Source organism: Nansenia antarctica (genome assembly GCF_963989245.1).
Source record: "Nansenia antarctica genome assembly, chromosome: 12".
NCBI lineage: Eukaryota > Metazoa > Chordata > Actinopteri > Argentiniformes > Microstomatidae > Nansenia > Nansenia antarctica.
This window is the reverse complement of record NC_137682.1, coordinates 2,198,988-2,222,219: the sequence shown is the minus strand read 5'-3', so window position 1 is coordinate 2,222,219 and position 23,232 is coordinate 2,198,988. Positions and strand designations below refer to the sequence as shown.

Sequence of the window (23,232 nt, the reverse complement as noted above, 5' to 3'; positions counted from 1 at the left end):
GCACTTATGGTAATGGCCGTAACGGGTCAGAATCGGTCATGTTGGATATAGCAGGCAGCAGTGTGATATACGAAGAGATACAATCTTCAGACGTTTGAACAAGTGTCTTGTTTTGATACGGTAGCAAGTAGCAAGTAACAATCGCTCCCATGTCTTCGGTTCAACATTGAGAGATGAAATTCGTATTTGTATTGATTTACACAATGACACTGAATTGCAGGACTGATGTACTGAAGCTGTATATTGATCGGATGGACAGTGTTGTAGGGAAACGTTCGAGTGCTGGTGCCATCTATCTATGTCTATCTGACAACGGGTAGTTGTTAGGGTTGGTATGGTGAACATTGGGTAGTTGTTAGGGCTGGTATGGTGGACATCGGGTAGTTGTTAGGGCTGGTATGGTGGACATCGGGTAGTTATGTTATGTTATATATATTGTTATGGTATGTTCTCTCTCTCTCTCTCTCTCTTGGTTCTCATCATCTACCAAAGAGGATTCTCTACCCTCCTGGAGGGCTTGGTGGACTCACAGTTCTTCTATAGAAAGACACACACACACACACAGCAGATCGCATCCCTCTGTTAGCCTAAAGGAAGCTGAGAAAACATGGACCCAGCAGGGACTAATTGAACATGCAGTGAGAGAGAGAGAGAGAGAGAGAGAGAGAGAGGTGGGGGGGACAGAGAGAGAGAGAGAGAGAGGTGGGGGGGACAGAGAGAGAGAGAGAGTGAGAGGTGGGGGGGGACAGAGAGAGAGAGAGGTGGGGGGGACAGAGAGAGAGAGAGAGAAAGAGACAGGGGTAGAGAGAGAGAGAGACAGAGAGAGACAGAGAGAGAGAGAGACTGTGAGAGAGAGGAGAGAGAGAGACAGAGGGAGAGAGACAGAGAGAGAGGAGAGACAGAGAGAGAGAGAGAGACTGTGAGAGAGAGGAGAGAGAGACAGAGAGAGAGAGGACAGAGAGAGAGAGAGAGACAGAGAGAGAGAGGAGAGAGAGAGAGAGAGAGAGAGGAGAGAAAGAGAGAGAGAGAGAGAGAGAGGCACCCCCACTCAACTCCTCTTTGTGTGGTGATAGAGCAAAGTTCAAGTGAAATACCTCGTCCACTTGTTCCCTCTCTTTTCTTCTCTCATCTTCTCTCCAAGTCTCTCTCTTCCGTTCACTTAAATCATATGTTCTCTCCACCCCTGCTCTCTCCTCTTCTCTCTCCTCCACTCTTTCTCCTCATCCCTTCATCTCTGTCCCCATCATTCCTCCCATCATTCCTCCGTCATTTTCTGAAAAGAAAGGCTGCAAAAAAAGGACAAAGTGACCAGTATGCTAGCAATGATTTAAGAGTATGAACGCTTTGTGTGTGTGTGTGTGTGTGTGTGTGTGTGTGTGTGTGTGTGTGTGTGTGTGTGTGTGTGTAGTGGTTACTGGGCACATTGGCTCAGCGACATCTCTATTCACCCTGGCATGTGGGCAGTACATAGTCATGGCATCTACGGTTGTTCTCTAGTGATTCACACCATACACTAGTGTGTGTATGTGTGTGTGTGTGTGTGTGTGTGTGTGTGTGCATGCGTGTATGTGCATGCGTGTATGTGTGTATATGAATTTGTGACTGAACAACACAAGCTCAGGAGGTTTGAGGAGAGAGTTAGTTTGAGAGAGTTAGTTTGAGAGAGTTAGTTTGAGAGAGTTAGTTTGAGAGAGTTAGTTTGAGAGAGTTAGTTTCCTGTGAAGTGACGAGAAGTAACTCGTCCTCCATGTGACGGTGGCGTCACTTAATGGTCTTCTTCTCTCACGGTTCGACCAGTCAGAGACGTGTCTGTGACATTTACATTGTCATCGTTACCGTGGTTCCCAGCTCTGGTGGTTTCTATAGTTCCCTGCCGGAGTCACGTTGGTGTCTAATTGCACGGCTGACGTGCCGTACGTGAGGGACTGTTGAAGCAGTATTAATGTGATTTTAACCCTCTTCTCCTCTCTCTCTCTCCCTCTCCCTCCCTCCCTCCCTCTCCCTCTCTCTCTCCCCTCTCCCTCCCTCTCTCTCTCCAGGGGACGAACCATGAGCCATGTGCAGGGCTGGACTGCAGCGGAGGAGAGTGTCGGTGTAACCCGGAGAAGGGTAGCAGGGTAAGACATACAGCCTTCTATCTCCTGTTTCTCCTCTCTCTCCAACAGGGGGCGCTGTCTTGGTCCTTGGACTGGACTGGACTGCACTTATATATAGTGCCTTTTTTGCTGCTCCAAAGCTGCTCCAAAGCGCTTTACAACGGCCTCTCATTCACCCAGTCACACACACATTCACACACCAATGGCGGCCAAGCTACCATGCAAGGCGCCGGCCGGCCCGCTCACTGGGAGCAATTTGGGGTTCAGTGTCTTGCCCAAGGACACCTCGACATGTGGCCAGCCGGGGCTCGAACCGCTGATCTGCCAAACTTGTGATCATTAGACGGCGGCTCTACCTGCTGCGTCACAGCCGCCCCCCAGTATACACTGCAATGAGAAAACTGACTTGGGTCGTGCCTTGGGATTCTCCAAGTCCAGTTAATGCGTAATGCTCTGTACCGCAGTATCTACACTGTCATAGATCTACATTTAGCCAGAAGGTGCTCTTTCTCCCACATGTTGTATTGAACCCTTTATCAAGGTTGGTCCAGATCAAATCTTCTCCACCATGTATCCTCAAATCAAATCAAATCCAACCTTATTTTTTAAAGCGCATTTCAGCTAGACGCAGATGCAATACCATGAAAGTACCAGGAAATAACCAGGAAAGTTCAATGACAATACAGAAACACAACAGGGAGATTAAAGACATAACATGAAGTTCCCTTTCACAAGTGTGAGTGTTAGTGCAAACCAATCAGAGCAGTCCAGTACACTCAGCTTCACTTAAAGGATATTATTATATACTATTACTATGATAGTAAGTAAGTAAAACGTATTTGTATAGCAGCTATCTCAGACCAGGGGTCACAAAGTGCTTTATATATAGAGATACATAATAAAGTAGAACATAATAAAACATAATAAAAGAGCGAAAGTCACAGCAGGTTAAAACAGGCAAACAAGTGAAAATAAGAACAAGTAACAGACAACAGGTGTACAACAATATCAACAGGACACAGAAAGACAGGCCTTTGTGGCTCTCCAAAAGCCTGTCTATACAAGACAGTCTTTAGCTGTTTTTTAAAAAGCCTGATCTGAGGGCTGTAGTCACTGCAGGGCTGGGGACAGGAACGTTACAATTGGGGGGTCGTAGTTCAGTTAGGACAGTTCACCAGGTCCACTTCCAGGGTTTGAGACTGTCCAGAACAGTGGTTCTGTGGTGACCTCTCTGCCTGGTCATTCCTTTACCACAACCAATTTGGAGGAAAAAAGACAACATGTCAAAAGCCTAATACCTGTTGTCAGATGAGAGGCTTTAGTCAAAATTATATGTTTTCCCTCTCAAACCAAAGGCTTCACTGGCTGTACTGTAGTTATGGTGTGCCAGATTATAGGCTGTCCAGGAGCAGAGCTGTTGACACTATACTATTGTATAATAGAAGCATTTTACTTAGAGATAAGTGACAGTAGATAGATTGACAGGAAGGACAGGAAGGATGGGAGATATATAAACAGACGTAGAGAGATATATAGAGATATTGGAGAGATATATAAACAGACATAGAGAGATATATAGAAATATTGGAGATATATATAAACGGATATATATAAACAGACATTTAGGTATATAGAGAGATATAAACAGACATAGAGAGATATATAGATATATATATATAGATATATAAACAGACATTTAGCACACATACTCTACTGGGCAGTACACTTTCATATCTGAGAGAAGCAGGCCTTTTGTGTAAAGGTAAAGGCATCTGTAACAGAGCTCCCAGCGGAGCGTGCCCTGACAGCCACCCCATGCCGGAGCTCATATTAATGCCCCCGGGCTAGGAATCTGCTCTAATTAACCTGTCCCTGCTGCCAGCGTAGAGGTAGAATTAGCTGCTAGAAGCTGCTAGAAGCTCCTCCTCCTCCTGCTGCAGCTCTCTCCAGGACAGGCAGGCCTCTCTCTACCTGGGGTGTGACTACCTGAGAGGGCCCGGGCGGGGCGGGGCGGGGCGGAGCTGGACGCCGGCCAACAGAAATGTTTCCCTGTGTTCCTCCCTGGAGCTCGACACTGCCTGGCTTATTTACCTGAGCTGGCTGCAGCCCAAGCCACTGTTCTGTTCTGCTCTGTTTGCTGGTGTGTGTGTGTGTGTGTGTGTGTGTGTATGTGTGTGTGTGTGTGTGTGTGTGTGTGTGTGTGTGTGTGTGTGTGTGTGTGCGTGCGTGCGTGCGCGCGTGTGTGTGTGTGTGTGTGTGTGTGTGTGGGTGGTGGGGTGTGTGTGTGTGTGTGTGTGTGTGTGTGTGTGTGTGTGTGTGTGTGTGTGTGTGTGTGTGCGTGAGTGTGTGTGTGTGCGTGTGTGTGTGTGTGTGTGTGTGCGTGTGCGTGTGTGTGTGTGGGTGGGTGGGTGGGGGGGGTGTCAGTGGGTGTGTGGTTGGTTGTGCGTGTGTTCCCTCCCAAATGCCAGGGGGGGGGGGGGGTTAGTAACACCATACCCCACCCCAATCCATCAACAACCAACGCCCCCCCCCCCCCGCCCCACCACCACCCCCATAGCCCTCAAGACACACTCTCAGATCATCCCCCTGCAGCACTGTAACTATACCTACCTCCACTCCCACAAACAACTGCCAACAGGCCTTGTTTTCATTAGAGGACTGACACACACACAAGCAAAAAAAACTAGTTTTTTATTCATGATCGAGATAATGACTATAATCATAATGTGGGTGACATTAATGAGGTTCCTACATGAAGGAGGAGGTTTATGCGGGAAGGGTTGTGATCCAGATACATCTCGCAACATTCCGGCGCGTTCCGTCTTTCCGCTGTCTCCATGTTATGGTTCTGTTAAGATCTGACTCTCGCTAGTCAACACAGTGGACAGGAAGTAGACAGGAAGTAGTCAGGCCCAGGTCAGGTATGGTGAGGGAGAGTAAGTGATGAACCCCTTGTACAGTAACTAGTCAGGCCCGGACATGGTGAGAGAAAGTTAGTGGTGGTCTAGTGGATAGTGAGTTGGCCTTGTGATCGGAAGGTTGTGAGTTCAAATCCCGCCTGAAACCACACCACTACTAGTCTGCCCTTGAGTAAGGCACTTAGCCCTCAGTTACTCCAGGGGGAATGTCCCTGTAATTCGTAATTGTAAGTCGCTTTGGATAAAAGCGTCTGCTAAATGGCAAAATTATTATTATTATTATTTGATTAATTATTAGAAAGTTAGTGGTGAACCCTTATAGTAAAGCACTTTGAATTGCCCCTTGTTGTATGAAATGTGCTATACAAATAAACTTGCCTTGCCTTGCCTAGTAAGTACTAGTCAGGTCCGGTCATCGTGAAACTTAGGCCCCAATTTAATCAAGTGCAAGTTAGCCGTATCTTATCTCAGTCCTGTTTGCTAAGAAAGAAGCGTGTTCAAATTGGAAAATTCAGTTGATATTGTTCATTGTTTGGTGGCTGAGGAGGTGAATGTATTATTGCTGCAGAGGACGTATCATGTTCTGTGTTGAACTTGGAACCCTCTCTCTCTCTCTCTGCACTGGATATCATTTGGGAGAGACCAAAAAGATAGAAAAAAAAGATAAGATGATACGATAAAAACAAAGAGTGCTTCTGCCATCAAGCTTTGTGATGCTGGTGGAAACACTACTTAGTTCTTTCTTCCTTTGTGCCAACACAATATATTCCGTGTTTGCTGGGGCTTGTTTCGCCAGTGGTAGGAGAGCAGAGTCCTTTAATGCCAGTACCCCTCTGGCATCGGTTGATTTAACTTTTTGTTATGTGTGTTTGTGTTGATAGACGGGGCCAGGTGCCCATCAGCTAATCACATACGGTATCAATCATCAGGTGTGCAAGAGTTGTCTTGATGTTTCAACCCTAGCGGTTTGATTTGAGAAGAGACTAACATTTTTTCCAAAAGTTAAAAACTAAAATGTCAGCCTGCCAGAATGTCTCCAGTTACTACAGGACAAGATATATACACATATATGCTGTACTTTGGCCCAGCGAGAGAGCAATTGCTATCTTTCTTTCTTTCTTTCTTTCTTTCCTTTTCTCTCTCTGTTGTCATTCCTCCTCTCTCTCTCTTTTGTTCTCTTTTGCTCCCTCTCTCTCCCTCTCTCTCTCTCTCTCTCTCTCTCTCTCTCTCTCTCTCTCTCTCTCTCTCTCTCTCTCTCTCTCTCTCTCTCTATCTGTACCTCTATCTCTCTCTCTCTCTCTCTCATTGTTTAGTCTACTCCGTGTGAATGCACCCTCAGGTCTGTGTTCACTCTCTTGCCACTTATTGTTTTAGGTGTCATTCTATTGGCTATTGAGGTGAAGTCAGGCAGACTGGTTGGTTGTTGTACTCTAGGGAGTGTTGAACACGGTAGTGTAGCAGGATTACTGATATCAAACTTAATGGATTTGGCTTCACCCTCACTAGCTCTAGTCTAGTTCTAGGTCTGTGATGTCGGTCTCTGTGATGTCGGTCTCTGTGATGTGTGTGTGTCTGTCTGTCTGTCTGTCTGTCTGAGTGTGCGTGTGTCTGTCTGTCTGTCTGCTCGTGTGCGTGCACACCCTTGTGTGTGTGTGTGTGTGTGTGTGTGTGTGTCTGCCTGCCTGTCTGTCTGTCTGTCTGTCTGTCTGTCTGTCTGTCTATCTGTCTGAGTGTGCGTGTGTGTGTCTGTCTGTCTGTCTATCTGTCTGAGTGTGTGTGTGTGTGTGTGTGTGTCTGTCTGTCTGTCTGTCTGTCTGAGTGTGCGTGTGTCTGTCTGTTTGTCTGTCTGTCTGTCTGCTCGTGTGCGTGCACACCCTTGTGTGTGTGTGTGTGTGTGTGTGTGTGTCTGTCTGCCTGCCTGTCTGTCTGTCTGTCTGTCTGTCTATCTGTCTGAGTGTGCGTGTGTGTGTGTCTGTCTGTCTGTCTATCTGTCTGAGTGTGCGTGTGTGTGTCTGTCTGTCTGTCTGTCTGCTTGTGTGCATGCGCACCCTTGTGTGTGTGTGTGTGTGTGTGTGTGTATTTGTATTTGTACAGTATTTGCCCCCATGTCTGTTTGTGAGTCTATCTAAGCCTCTGGGCACCTGTGAGGCCCAGCCTGTAAGCGTGTGTGTGTAAGACAGACAGACAGACACACACACACACACACACACACACACACACACACACACACACACACACACACACACACTGTGAGGCCCAGTCTGCAGCCTAACCAGCCGGTATCCAAACAACAATTACAGAGAGGTAGTCTGCGGCTACAGGCCTGCACTTAACAGCGCTGAGGCCTTTCAGCAAATGACACAGTGGCAGTCGTATTCCACTCCACACCGCCATTGTTCAACACACCCTAAGTGTTGGTTGTCGGTGTGTGTCACCATTCTGGTTTCTCTTGTACTGAAAGCACGCTTGAGGTTCCTCTCAACCACCAGCCTAGGGTCATGTAATTCTTAGCAGCTTCATCATAAAAAGGTAAACACTGCAGAACTAACTGTCCTCACACGACTGTGTCTGCGTGCAAGGACTTAGCATATAGCTCTGGGATATGTGCTCTATAAATAATGTGATTAATAACAGCGAGGCATATTTGAACATGTTTAGCCCCGAGAAGAAGGGACAACTGGCAGGCAATACCATCAAACCAATAAACCAACAAGTATGTCCAATAATAACATCTACCTATAAATCAATCAGGTTTATTGGTGTGGTGCCTTTTACGTATACCTTTTCATAATTAACCTTTACCAATAGACCTTTACAACATAATTAAATTATGATTATATAATGATTGGAGCACTTTGAGCTGCAACGTTTGCACCACATTATTTGATCTGTTCCACCACCAGCTCACCTGATCCAACTAATCAAGTATAAACCATAATTGCTTGAGTACTTGATTAGTTTAATCAGGTGAGCTGGGGCGCCCCGAGGAGAGGGTTGAGAAACACTGTGTACTAGGGTACATCAGAGTATGTGAGGGTTTTAGGGTACATCAGAGCTCCCCTACATTTACATTGTTACATGTTTGGCATTTAGCAGACGCCTTATTCCAAAGCGACTTACAATCAATACATTTGAATACTAAGCAATACTTCTATCACCTTCTTCTAAAACCTAGTTTGTTTGTTTTTTTGTTTTTTGTTTTTACTGGAGAAACAGAGAAAAAGTACAAGGGGGCAATAGAAGTTCTTAGGGACACAGTAGAGGGGAAAGCGGGTGTCTTTAGAAGACGTAGTGGTGAGGGGCAGAAGATGTCTCAGGAGGAGCAGTTAAGGTGTAAGCTCCTGGAGCGTGGTTGTCAGGAGAAGACAAAGTGCCTGTAGCAGGAGGCATATTGGAGTGATTTGGTGTGATAACATCTGTTACCACTGGGGGAAGCCCTGAGGGTGAGAGGCCATGGCAGGGTGACAGGATGGTTTGTGTTAAGCCGGTCTAAGATCAACACAGAGCTTTCATGTGCTCCGGGTCTCCCGGGACCACACCAAGGGGCCGGAAACATGTGTCTTCACTTGGGTCACTTATCTGTGTCAGTTAGACGTCAGGGGGATGAAACAGAGAGAGGGAGGGAGTCAAAGAACCAGAGAGAATTAGAAAAAGGGAGAGAGAGAGAGAGAGAGAGAGAGAGGAGAGATAGAGAGAAAGAGACAGGGGTAGAGAGAAAGAGAGAGGAGAGAGAGAGAAAGAAAGACAGAGAGAGAGGGGGGGGGGGGCAGAGAGAGAGAGAGAGGGAGAGAGACAGAAAAAAAAACCCGGAGGAAGCGATTGAGGAAATGAAAGAGACATCTGAAGCAAAGGAGTTGTTTTTTAACCAAACACACTCAAGGCTTCAGAGTAATCCCATTTGTATTATGTTTTTGAACTCGTTCATTATGCAGAGCAAACAGCTTTGTCAAACCGGAAATCACACTTTAGAACAGTTTTTCGGAACCAGCCTGTGCTACTGTTTATCTTATAGGCATAATCATAAAAACACAAACATTTTATTCCACCTTTATTTGCCCAGGTGAGTCTCATTGAGAGACCAAGAGAGGCCTGGACCTCCTGCACAGCTCTGCTCTCATCACGTGGAGTTCGCACTTATTATCTTTATAATAATAATAATAATAATAATAATACATTAGACTTATATAGCGCTTTTCTAGACACTCAAAGACACTTAACAAACTGAAAAGATAGAGTAGTAATAATAAAAAGAAACAAAAAAGAAATAAAAGAAAGTATAGGGGGCCTAATTAAGGTAGTGCTGGGGACACATGGGAAGGGGAGGGGGAGAGGGGGAGAGGGTTAACTGGTGAAGTGGTGGTCAACACTGCTCTGGTCAACTCAACTCTCAGAGGATCGGCCGTGTACAAGTCGTGAGTTTAGAATGATAAGGTTCTATCTCCGTTTAGAATGATAAGGTTCTATCTCCATTTAGAATGATAAGGTTCTATCTCCGTTTAGAATGATAAGGTTCTATCTCCGTTTAGAATGATAAGGTTCTATCTCCGTTTAGGGCAGTTCAGAGATATTGAGCGTCAAAGTTTTTACATTCCATTATGTTTTGTGAGATGGAACCCTTTGTATGTTATTAATTACTAACTCCAAAATGTCAACATTTAAAAAAAATAACACCACACAGGCATTAATAAACACCTAATGGATCAGATTATGTAAAAAACAAAATTTTGACAAAAATGGAGATAGATTCTAACATCACGAAGTAGCGCCCCCTGTCACACTGATCTACAGTCAGATGTGCCTTCTACCTGAACGGTGGAGCGTAGGCTTGAGGAAGGCTACTGCTGATCCTAGATCAGTGCCTAGGTGGGCCGGGCCCCTCCAGAGACCGCAGGAGATCACAGGACGATGAGGAGGGAGGGAGGGAGGGAGGGAGGGAACCCTCTCTGGGGGCCCCTCGGTGAAGGAGTGCATCACTCCATCCCCCTGCTTGACCGAATTCCTTACCTTAATCCCACCAGAGAGAGAGAGAGAGAGAGAGAGAGAGAGAGAGAGAGAGAGAGGGAGAGAGGGAGAGAGAGAGGGGAGAGAGAGAGAGGGGAGAGAGAGAAAGAGAGGGGAGAGAGAGAGAGAGAGAGAGGGGAGAGAGAGAGAAAGATAGGGGAGAGAGAGGGAGAGAGAGAGAGAGAGAGAGAGAGAGAGAGAGAGAGAGAGGGGAGAGAGAGAGAGAAAGAGAGAGAGGAGAGAGAGAGAGAAAGAGAGGGGAGAGGAGGATAAGATGAACTGATGGTAGGAGGGAGGGGTTGTGATGATGCTGATGATCAGATAGAGACTCCTCTGAACCCTTATTCCCACACACACACACACACACACACATACCACACACACACACACACACACACACACACACACACACACATACCACACACACACACACACACACACACACACACACACCACACACACACACACACACACACACACACATACCACACACACACACACACACACACACACATACCATACACACACACACACACACACATACCACACACACATACCACACACACACACACACACACACACACACATACCATGCACACACACACACAGTCTCTGATTGCACACAGAGATAAGCAGAGCTGGCGCTGCAGCCCATAGAGCTCTAAGGGGGGCTTTGATCACTCATAACCTCTGTCTCTCTCTCTCTCCCTCCCTCTCTCTCTCTCCCTCTCTCTCTCTGCTCCTCTCTCTCTCCCTCCCTCTCTCTCTCCCTCTCTCTCTCTCCCTCTCTCTCTCTCTCTCCCTCTCTCTCTCTGCTCCTCTCTCTCCCTCTCTCTCTCCCTCCCTCTCTCCCTCTCTCTCTCTCTCCCTCCCTCTCTCTGGTCCTCTCTCTCTCCCTCCCTCTCTCTGCTCCTCTCTCTCCCTCTCCCTCTCTCTCCCTCTCCCTGTCTCTCCCTGTCTCTCTCTCTCAGTGTTCTATTCAATTCAAAGAGATTCGTGCACTTGACTCATGTCAATATTGCCCAAGCAGACATGCAAATGGAGTATAGAGCCCTAACCCTTGCCCTCCCTCTCTTCTTCCCTCTCTCTCTCTTCTGACTCACTCACTCTCTCTGACTCACTCCCCCTCTGTCTCTCTCCATGCGTTTCCTGAAGTGTTGTTTTGGTGATTATTAGGGCTGTCTGCATTTCGCTGACTAGCCTTCCCCTCGCAGTCCCTGAGAGGAGCGCCAAGTTAGAGTGGGCGCCTGTGTGTGTGTGTGTGTGTGTGTGTATGCGTGTGTGTGTGTATGCGTGTGTGTGTGTGTGCGTGTGCATGTACGTGTGCGTGTGCATGTACGCGTGCGTGTGCGTGTACGCGTGCGTGTGCGTGTACGCGTGCGTGTGTGAAGCAGAAGTGCCCTGGGTTCTGTGTTTTCATGTTTCCGTTCATCTCTGATCTTCATCTGCCCTGTCTGCACGCAAGGAAACATACAATGTCCAAGAGACCCAGACCCTGCCCTGACACACACACACACACACACACACACACACACACACACACACACTCACACACACACACCTCACACACACACACACACACACACACACACACACACACACACACACACACACACACACACACACACACACACACACACACACACACACACACACACACACACACACACACTCACACACACACACACACACTCACACACACACACACACACACACACACACTCACACCCATTGTTTGGTCATTTTTCTGTTTTTATCAGGTTCTCTTCAGATCCTTCCATTGCAACTAGAGCAGAACTCCCTCTGGCCCAGACTAAACACCATGGAGGGGCTTGTTTAGGCTGATAGGAGGTTAACCTAAACACACACACACACACACACACACACACACTAACCTCCCCCCTGCCTCTTGTGTCCTTTGTTGGTCTCTGTGACCTATGACCTTGGTGGACTGCTGGTCTGTCTGGCAGGTGGATGGCGATGAGTGATGTGTGTGTGTGCCTGTGTGTGTGTGTGCGTGTGTGTGTGTGTGTGTGTGTGTGTGTGTGTGTGTGTGTGTGTGCGTGCGTGTGTGTGTGTGTCTGTGACATGAGCAGTCTATAAGGCTGGTAATTAAACGACAGACAATAGCCTTGAGACGATCCTTCTATTCTTCCATTATCCTCCCCTTCCTCCCTCCCTCCTTTACGACCCTGTCTCTCCTTTTCACTCACGATCCCGTTCACTGTTTTGTTCCCCGGTTTGAAGGTTAAAAGAGATACGAGTTAGGAAGGACAGGGAGAGCTTTTAGAGGTTGGCTGTGTTTGAAGGTGCCATTGAAGCAGTTGTCTCCATGGATCAGGGAGGTTAGGGTTGAGATGTTATTTCTTGAGGAGAGGTTTTGTATTTTGATATATATATATCATATACTATATAGCATATATCTAGTCAGCCTAAACGGATGGGGCCTACAGACCTACAGTCCCTCAACCTAGACCAGTACTAACGGGGCCTCTGGTCCCTACATTTACATCTACATTTTTGCCATTTAGCAGACGCCTTATTCCAAAGCGACTTACGACAAATACAATTGACTAAGTATGTGAATCATCTACCCGCCGCCAGTCATAGCAGGAAAAGTAATCTATGCTCAGGCCAGGGGCCATTGGCAGTCGTCGTGCTAGAAGAAGGAATATATTTAAAAATTCTTCTTCTTCTTCTTCTTCTTCTTCTTCTTCTTATATGTATTTTTTTACACAATTGACACTGGAGAAACAGTACAAGATGTCTTAGGAGAAACAGTATTGAGGGGGTAGTAGGTATCTCTGGAGACACAGTGCTGGGGGGTAGTAGATGTCTCTGGAGACACAGTGTTGGGGGGTAGTAGATGTCTCAGGAGACACAGTGTTGGGGGGTAGTAGATGTCTCAGGAGACACAGTGCTGGGGGGTAGTAGATGTCTCTGGAGACACAGTGCTGGGGGGTAGTAGATGTCTCAGGAGACACAGTGCTGGGGGGTAGTAGGTGTCTCAGGAGACACAGTGCAGGGGGGTAGTGGATGTCTCAGGAGACACAGTGCAGGGGGGTAGTAGATGTCTCAGGAGACACAGTGCTGGGGGGTAGTAGATGTCTCAGGAGACACAGTGTTGGGGGGTAGTGGATGTCTCAGGAGACACAGTCCTGTATGGTAGACAACAAACATACACACTGGGAAGTTGGAACACTGTTGCTGGCAGGTCCTCCCAAGTAGTCCCATGCGAGTAAACTTCAACGACTGTGTTTCAGTGCATTACACTGCCCCCATCTGGTCAAGACCGGAACAGAATCAACCTGACTTCACCCAGAAACTTCACTGGAGAATCCTGACTTTCCCCTTTTCCATTTCTTCTGATTCCAGAAGATTCCGTTTACATTCTGATCCCTTTAGAATCTGGGTTAGCCGTGTCACAATGACTCATGTCCTTCCATTCTCCCACGGAACCATAAATGCAACATTATTAACAGACTATAAGGAAGGCCCATATGATAGTAGCGATACACTTCTCAAACAGACTAATCTGATCGGCCCTGACGGTGGTGATGTTCACCACCATAATACGATTTAGACGGAATCATTTTTTAATAACCGAAAATAGCGAAAAAGAGGATTTAAAGAATTCAGTTTTATCTCTCTCGTTGTTTTCCCCTCTACTTTCTTTCTTCAACCCCTAGGCAGGACTGTGACACGGATTTATTATTATGTACTAGCTGCTTAATAACTCTTCAATGTTTAAGCTCCAAAATCAAGTCACTACACAGCACTGGCCTTATGCACACACACACACACACACACACACACACACACACACACACAGACACACACACACACACACACACACACACAGCGCAAACACGTGAGAATGGAGAGAGATCTTTAACTAGACCTCTAGCCTGGTTATTACAAGGTAGCTATCACCTATAATTAACATGTGATGTGGAGAACCTCTGGACATTTTATTTATGACTTGTTCCTTTCCACAGAGCTGCACCACCTGCCATCGTTCTACCTTCTTCTAGAAGGTTGAACATGTAGGTACACAGAGGTACTCATAGAGACACATAGGCACACACAGGTACATATAGGCACACATAGAGACACATAGGCACACACAGGTACACATAGATACACATAGATACACATAGGTACACATAGATACACATAGATACACACAGGTACACATAGGCACACATAGATACACATAGATACACATAGGTACACATAGATACACATAGGTACACATAGATACACATAGGCACACACAGGTACACATAGATACACATAGATACACATAGTTCACATAGATACACATAGATACACATAGTTCACATAGATACACATAGATACACATAGATACACACAGGTACACATAGGCACACATAGATACACATAGGTACACATAGATACACACAGGTACACATAGGTACACATAGGTACACATAGGCACACATAGATACACACAGGTACACATAGGTACACATAGGCAGTACTCAAGTTGTAAAAGAGAATCAGGGAGGATGGTGGATTTTATCACATGGGGACAATTTTAGCATCCCCACAGCGTCAGTGACTTCAGTGTCAGTGACTTGGTGGTAAACATGTCATTGCATGTGTGCGTGCCCCCCCCTCCCCCCCCTCGCCCACAGTGTTTTACTCAATATGCGCAAAACTAAATGTTGAAGTAGCAGTAATACCACGTTCATTGATCAAAATGACATAAGGGATGGAAAGGGGGGATGGCAGTTTTAGAAGGGGGATGATTTTGACCGTTTTTATTTCAGGGGGGGGATGCCATCCCCCCTCATCCCCCCTCAACTCCAGTGCTGCACATAGGCAGGTACACATCATATCAGTCCATAGACCAGAACATTCTCCACAGATGAATGAGCCCTAGTCTGCCCCAAGGAAGGCTGGGGGTAGGTAGAAATCGGAGGACAGGCTCATTACAATGGAGGCTCCTACCAGCCGCCCCTGCTTGTACTAGTTAGCTCCTGCATCGGTTTCAGGAAGGACAACTCAGGACTTGGTCTTATTCGGTTGTTAAGTCTGACGTCAAACGTGACGTTTAGCAATTTCCGGGTCCAAACCAGAAATTCCCTGCACCAGAGTAGTACCAGTGTACTACAGCGGTAGAATGACAGTTCAATCGTTTTTTAGACTGGGATCTATTCATACAACAAGGGACACAGTAGCACTTTCCCGTTTTCCCCATATTGTCAGCGTCTTTGAGCCTCGGAAAAGCGCTATACAAATATAATGAATTATTATTATTACTGAGGCATTTCAAAGAGAGCGCCTCAGCCAACTTTGGACCCGGAAACACGTCACGACTTAACAACCGAATAAAGGTTCTACAGTCTCTTTTAGTCATTGTATAGGTAGGTTTGTTTCTTTTGATACAGAGTTGGGTGTGTCTGGTGCTTCAGGTGTTCAGTTAGCATTGTTCTCAGCCTGAGGTGTGTGTCTGGTACTGCTAGTCGTCTACGCCAGGCAGGGGAGGCTAGGTAGCTAGGTCTGGTCGATACAGAGGGTGAGTGTGTCTGTGAGTGTGTCTGTGCTGCAGGTCTGTAGGTGTCCAGTAAGATGGTTCTCACCCTTGTGTGTGTGTGCTCAGACGGTAGTTGTGCTGTAAGCCAGGGAGGCAAGTCGAAGTGTTCCCTATCTATCTCAGTCTAGAGGGGGAGTGTGGAGGTGGGGGAGTGGAGGTGGGGGAGAGAGGTGAGATAACCAGAGACCCACGGTCCCACGCTAGGCCTTCAAGCTGGCATCCACACACACACACCCACCCACACACACACATGTGCGCACACAGACACACACACACCCACGTGCGCATACGCATACACAGACACATGCGCATGTGCACACACACGCACACACACACACTCCCCTGAGCTGATGCGATAAACACAAACCAGTGGAGTATTAACAAAACAGACAGGAATCTCAATCCCAACCTAAACACAGCTGGACCGAGCCCCCCCCTACACACACGCACACAGACGCACGCACAAACACACACACACACACACACACACACACACGCACACGCACACGCACACACACACAGACACACACACACACACACACACACTATTACACAATCCCTACCTATTTCTCTATCATGTAAAAATGGATAAAGAGAATCCTCCCTATCCTCTCTCTCCTATCCTCTCTCTCCTATCCTCTCTCTCCTATCCTCTCTCTCTCTTACCCACCTAACGTAATCCACCTGTAACGTCAATTGTCTAGAGACAAGTCAGTTAATTAATATACTTTGAAAGTACTATTACCCCACATTACATCAACGTCCCACCTGTAAGTTATGTTCTTTTTTATGACGCTAGTTAACTGTGTCACTTACTTACGTTACGTTTGTTGTCTGGATTCCAACAGTCCCTAAGGCTGAGGTAGATTTCCTATTATTTGTTTTCAGTTGGATTAGAGCCTGGCCAGCTAAGACAACATCAGCGCTTTTAATGGAGGAAAAGCACCTGGATATACTGTTTTATGATGTTCATCAACACAAACACAGATGATGTTAGAGAGGCGATGTGGACAGGTCACCCTTTAATAAGACGTGCTCTTTTATTGCTGCGTTTGAGGAATGTGTTTGTCTGTAAGGGGAAAGAACAACACTCACAACACAGGAGAGACAACTGAACAACTGTTCCTCCCGGGACACCAGGAAAGGAAGAGCCGACTGCCAAGTGAAATAAAAAACAAGATCACTTAATCCCCTCCTGAAATAAATAACAAGATCACTTAATCCCCTCATGAAATAAAGGGTAGATTCATTGACCAATGTATAAACCAAACATGAAGTCAAGATACAATTGAAGTCGGAAGTTTACACACACTATTCTCCATTTTTTTAACCACTCGACAGAGTTCATGTTAACAAACTGTAGTTTTGGCAAGTCGGTTAGGACATCTACTTTGTGCATGACATGTCACAAGTCATTTTTGTTTACAGACAGATTACTTCTCTTATGATTCACTATTTCACAATTCCAGTGGGGTTAGAGGTTTACATACACTACGTTGACTGCCTTTGAACAGTTTGGGAAAATCCCAGAAAATGATGTCATGGCTTTTTAGAAGCTTCTGATAGGCTGATTGACGTCATTTGAGTCATTTGGAGGTGCACATTTGGATGGGTTTTTTAAGGCCTACCTTCAAACTCAACTGCCACTTTGCTTGACGTCATCATGGGAAAATCAAAAGAAATCAGCCCAACAAAATTGTGGTTCCCCCCCACAAGTCTGGCGCATCCTTGGGCCCAATTTCCAAACGCCTGAAGGTACCACGTTCATCTGTATAAACAATAGTACGCAAGTACAAACACCATGGCGCAGACGTACCACGCAGGAAGGAGGTGCGTTCTGGCTCCTACAGATGAAGGTACTTTGGTGTAAATCAATCCCACAACACATCGTGACGTTAGAATTATAAGGTTCTATCTCCATTTTTGTCAAAATTTAGTTTTTTACATAATCTGATCCATTAGGTGTTTATTAATGCCTGTGTGGTGTTATTTTTAAAATGTTGACATTTTTTAGTGAGTAATTCATAAAATACAAAGGTTCCATCTCACAAAACATAATGGAATGTAAAAACTTTGACGCTCAATATCTCTGAACTGCCCTAAACGGAGATAGAACCTTAGAATTCTAAACGGAGATAGAACCTTATCATTCTAAACGGAGATAGAACCGTAGAATTCTAAACGGAGATAGAACCTTATCATTCTAAACGGAGATAGAACCTTATCATTCTAAACGGAGATAGAACCTTATCATTCTAAACGGAGATAGAACCGTAGAATTCTAAACGGAGATAGAACCTTATCATTCTAAACGGAGATAGAACCTTATCATTCTAAACGGAGATAGAACCTTATCATTCTAAACGGAGATAGAACCTTATCATTCTAAACGGAGATAGAACCTTATCTTTCTAAACGGAGATAGAACCTTATCATTCTAAACGGAGATAGAACCTTATCATTCTAAACGGAGATAGAACCGTAGAATTCTAAACGGAGATAGAACCTTATCATTCTAAACGGAGATAGAACCTTATCATTTTAAACGGAGATAGAACCTTATCATTCTAAACGGTGATAGAACCTTATCATTCTAAACGGAGATAGAACCTTATCATTCTAAACGGAGATAGAACCTTATCATTCTAAACAGAGATAGAACCTTATCATTCTAAACGGAGATAGAACCTTATCATTCTAAACGGAGATAGAACCGTAGAATTCTAAACGGAGATAGAACCTTATCATTCTAAACGGAGATAGAACCTTATCATTCTAAACGGAGATAGAACCTTATCATTCTAAACGGAGATAGAACCTTATCATTCTAAGCTCACGAACAGCAAAGAAGCTTGTGAAGATGCCGGAGGAAACAGGAACAGAAGTCTCTCTATCCACAAGTCCAATATTGACATACAGTCATGTCACCCCTCCTTCACTTCTGTCAGATAACGCACCACTTCACCCCTCCTTCACTTCTGTCAGATAACGCACCACTTCACCCAGAAAGTTGTTGCAATTACAAATGCTTTGGTATTCACATGTTTATTTCTATTATTGGTTGCATTGAAACAACACAAAAAAGCAGAGAAAAAAAGCCAAATCTGATATCATTCCACACACACAAACTCCAAAAATGCACAAATGCCACAAAGCATTTGTAATCGCAACAATTCTCTGGGAGAAGTGGTGCAATATCTGACAGAAGTGCAGGGGTGACAATGTTTTTGTTCACGACTGTAACCTGAAAAATAAAAAATTTAAATAAATAAAAAGATGCCACTGCTCCAAAACCACCATAGAAGAGCCAGACTACTGGCATAGGGACACATATCTTACATCTTTTTTTGGAGAAAATGTCCTCTGGTTCGATGAAATAACATGTAACTGTTTGGCCATAAGAACCATCGTTATGTTTGGAGGAAAAAGGGGGAAGTTTCCAAGCTGAAGAACAGAATCAGAATCAGAATCAGAATCAGAATCAGAATCAGAATCAGAATCAGAAGACTTTATTGCCATGACATGTAAACATGTTAGGAATTTGGTTTGGGACAGTGGAGCACGGGTTTACAGCAGGACAGGTGCAAGACAGTGCAACCCAACATCATAGTGCAAGAGTCATAAATAATATAAATATAAGAAGTGCAAAGATCAAGTGTTCAACACCATCCCAACCGTGAAGCCGGGGGTGGCAGGCTCAATGTTGTGGGGGAGGTTCACTGCAGGAGGGACTGGTGCACTTGGCATCATGAAGAAGGGAAATGATGTGGGCACATTGAAACAACGTCTCAAGACATCGGCCAGGAAGTTAAAAACTTAGTCGCAAATGCTTAGTCTTCCAAATGGACAACGACCCCAAACACACTTCCAAAGTTGTAGCAAAATGATGCATGATGATTGTTTTGGCAAACGCATGACTTTGTGCGAAGAAGGCTCATAAGAGAAACAACATCATGCTCAGCCAGTGGCTTTGGGCAGGTGGTGGAGACGGAGTTAGCCTCTCGTCAACCAGAACAACAATGAAAGAATCTGCACAACACTGCTTCTACACACTGCCATACAGGTAGCTCCCAGGTGTGTGACTGTGGAGAGTGTTGTACTAACAAGCACACTTAGCAGCGGTATAGACATAGGCATTGTTTGGACTGGAGAATTCACTTCCTGGAGGTCCATGACTTCCTCTCTACACAGACACGTACCCTCTAGACACGGAGAGATGTTATCACCAGCCCCACGGAGAACTATCTCCAGCATCTGAGGAGGAGTACTCTCCTGCCTGAAAGCTCTATCTTCTTCATCGCATAAATCTGGAGGCTCTGTCCAGGTGGATGTGGGTGTTTGGGTGTTTGGGTGGAGGAGGAAGAGACTTAACCTTATGTAATAGAAGACTTATACAAGGCTTGTTTTCTCTCTCTGTGTGTCCCCCTTTCTTGCCCTGTCTCTCTCTACATCTGCCTCTGCCTCTGTCTTTCTCTCTCTCTCTCTCTCTGTCTCTCTCTCTCTCTCTGTCTCTCTCTCTCTGTCTCTGTCTCTGTCTCTCTCTCTCTGTCTCTCTCTCTCTCTGTCTCTCTCTCTCTCTCTCTGTCTCTCTCTCTCTCTCTGTCTCTCTCTCTCTCTCTCTGTCTCTCTCTCTCTCTGTCTCTACATCTGCCTCTGCCTCTGTCTTTCTCTCTCTCTCTCTGTCTCTCTCTCTCTCTCTGTCTCTCTCTCTCTCTCTCTCTCTCTCTCTGTCTCTCTCTCTACATCTGCCTCTGCCTCTGTCTTTCTCTCTCTCTCTACATCTGCCTCTGCCTCTGTCTTTCTCTCTCTCTCTCTCTCTCTCTGTCTCTCTCTCTCTCTCTGTCTCTCTCTCTCTCTCTCTCTCCCTCTCTCTCTCTCTCTCCCTCTCTCTCTCTCCCTCTCTCTCTCTCTCTCTCTCTCTTTCTCCTGCTTGTTTTTGTGTGTGTGTGTGTGTGTGTGTGTGTGCGGCACACCCACTCCTATATCTGTCCGCCTCCTAGCCTCTGTGTTCTGTACTTCTGCCCACTGGCAGCAGCATTATTCAGGGGTCATTTAAGGTGGTGTGTGTGTGTGTGTGTGTGTGTGTGTGTGTGTGTGTGTAGATGTGTGCGTCTGTGTGTGTGCGTGCGTGCGCGCACCAGTGCTCGCGCGATGGAATTAGGTTATCAAACCCCCCAATCGATTAAACCTCCTCTCAGACAGCCCCCCCCCCCCCCTCCGCCGCTGCCCCCGATGTTTCCTCGCGCAGCGCCCATCACGTCCCCCACTGGGCACGCGGTGTGACAGCTAAAATCTTCCCCCTGGCCTCGCTGGCCAGGGACAAAAGGTCCCTCTAAAGCCAGGGGCCTGAGGGGCCTTTGGGGGGGCTGAGCCGGGTAGAATCTGTCTGCTCATGGATTCTCCTGGCCCGCCCGCTCGTTTCGGGCTGTGTGTGTGTGCGTGTGCGTGTGTGCCTGTGTGTGTTTGTGTGTGTGTGTGTGTGTGTGTGTGCTCTACGGATTCTCTCTTGGCCACTGGCTGGAACAGGAAGTGAGGTAGGCTGGTTCGGGCCTATAAGGCCGAGGGGGCTTAGAGGTCCAGAATAGGAGCCATTGTGTCCATTGTGACCAGGGGGATTTGGGCTACAAACGGGGCAGTCTACTGTAAGGTAATGTGGCTGGAGGTTTCACTCCTGGTTGGCATGGAAAAAGACGGCGTGGCAGGGTAGTGGGTATAAGACGGGAGACTCTAGGGATGGGTGAGGGCTGGGGGAGGGTGGGTGAGGGTGGGGGAGGCTGGGCGAGGGGATGGGTGGGTGAGGGATGGGGGAGGGTGGGCGAGGGTGGGGGAGGGGATGGGTGGGTGAGGCTGGGGGAGGATGATGAGGCTGGGTGTGGGGATGGGTGGGGGAGGGTGGGGGAGGGTGGGTGTGGGGATGAGTGGGTGAGAAGGTTCCGTCTGGTTCAGACTGTCTACGAGGTCGGATTTGATTAGTCATTGTTGACAGGGTGGGACCTGTGCTTCACCATGCACGCACGCACACACACGCACACACACACACACACACACACACACACGCACGGACGCACACACACACACACACACACACACACACACACACACGCACGGACGCACGGACGCACATGCACAGATGCACACAAATACACACACACACACACACACACACGCGCACACACACACGTCAACAATGACTAATCAAATCAAACCTCGTAGACAGTCTGATTCAGACCCAGACTGCCCCCCCCCACCCACCCCGCCTCTCCCATCCTCCCCCGCCCCCACCCACACCCACCTCCACCCTTCCTCACCTCTAAGCAGCGGTGAGAGATTTACACCTGTCAGAGTTAAGCACATTGATCTCCAGGATATGACCCCATGACGTTAGTCAACGCTCATCACCTCACAGCTAACCTGCCTCGTCAGATTGGGTCTACAGGACCAGGCCAGCTGATAGCCTCCGTTCACTATGAGGGGAGGGGGAGGGGGAGGGGAGGGGGAGGGGGAGGGGAGTTTGGTGGGGGTAAAGATCTGAGGATGGGGAGAGGGGGAGGAGAGAGGGAAAGAGAGAGAGAGAGAGAGAGGGGGGTAGGGAGAGAGAGAGAGAGAGAGAGAGAGGGGGGGTAGGGAGAGAGAGAGAGAGTCGGGGGTAGGGAGAGAGAGAGAGAGAGAGGGGGGGGGGTAGGCAGAGAGAGAGAGAGAGAGAGAGGGGGGGTAGGGAGAGAGAGAGAGAGAGAGAGAGAGAGAGAGAGAGAGAGAGGAGGGGACAGAGAGGGGGGGGGAGATGGTATACATGGAGGAAGGGAGGGAGGGAGGGAAATGGGGAGAGAGAGAATAGTATCACCCTGGTAAAGTGGCGGCGCGTAGTGGTCATTTGGGTTTCACATCACAGCTTACCCGTGTCATGGGTTCATCTCTCTGGATGTGGTGGTATGTGCTTGCCTTCCCTCCCTCCCTCCCTCCCTCTCTCCCTCCCTCCCCTCCCTCCCTCCCTCCCCCCCTCCCTCCCTCCCTCAGGTATACCATCTCTCCTCTGTTGTTATCTGCTGTATATCTATATACACCCATCTGCTCTTATCACTTTCCCTCCATGTGTGTACCCATCTGTCTGGGATCTGTGGAAGACTCACTCTGTCTCTCTCTCTCTCTCTCTCTCTCTCTCTCTCTCTCTCTCTCACTCTGTCTACCGAACAAGGTTTAAACATCATCAGTCACCAGACCAGGGCAGCTTACCTCCCATGACTGGAGATGGACTACACCTTCTCGCTTACAGAGAAACACCTTGAAAATGACCCCCTTCCTTTGGTGCTTATCTAACAGAGAGAGAGCCAGACAGACAGACTACACCCATCGTTGCAATGTCCTTTCTCCCCTGACAGACAGGACATAAATAACTACTACATTACACAGAAACAGATTTCACAGAAACGTCTCAACCTAACCCTAAACCCAGCCCCATTACCTACGTAAATAACACACTACTAATCTATTACCCAGAAACAGATTTCACAGAAACGTCTCAACCTAACCTAAACCACCCAGCCCCATTACCTAACAGGGTAGGCCCTACTACTGTACTTAAGAGCCATTATCTTCTTACAGAAAGGGTGAGTTTAGAGAGTTAGAGAGTTAGAGAGTTAGAGAGTTAGAGAGTTAA

General features: G+C 46.9%; 2 protein-coding genes across 3 annotated transcripts in view; both read left to right on the top strand.

Moving 5' to 3' along the window:
• The window catches only part of LOC308168152 (complement factor H-related protein 2-like), a 499,130-nt gene that overhangs the window by 205,465 nt on the left and 270,433 nt on the right, over nucleotides 1-23,232 (top strand). The window contains exon 7 of one of the 2 annotated variants that reach the window (XR_013937725.1): nucleotides 14,535-14,607. The exons of the other annotated variant lie outside the window; for it this stretch is intronic. The gene's annotated coding sequence lies outside the window, so the exon portion shown is untranslated. Of the gene's footprint in view, nucleotides 1-14,534; nucleotides 14,608-23,232 lie in introns of those variants that run through there. 2 annotated transcript variants of the gene reach the window in all.
• col4a6 (collagen, type IV, alpha 6) overlaps nucleotides 1-23,232 on the top strand; it is a gene marked incomplete at both ends in the record, with an annotated part of 107,023 nt that overhangs the window by 39,862 nt on the left and 43,929 nt on the right. Inside the window, one exon of the mRNA XM_080543126.1 lies at nucleotides 2,040-2,117. Coding sequence (XP_080399252.1) covers nucleotides 2,040-2,117 — 78 coding nt within the window. The remainder of the gene's footprint in view (nucleotides 1-2,039; nucleotides 2,118-23,232) is intronic.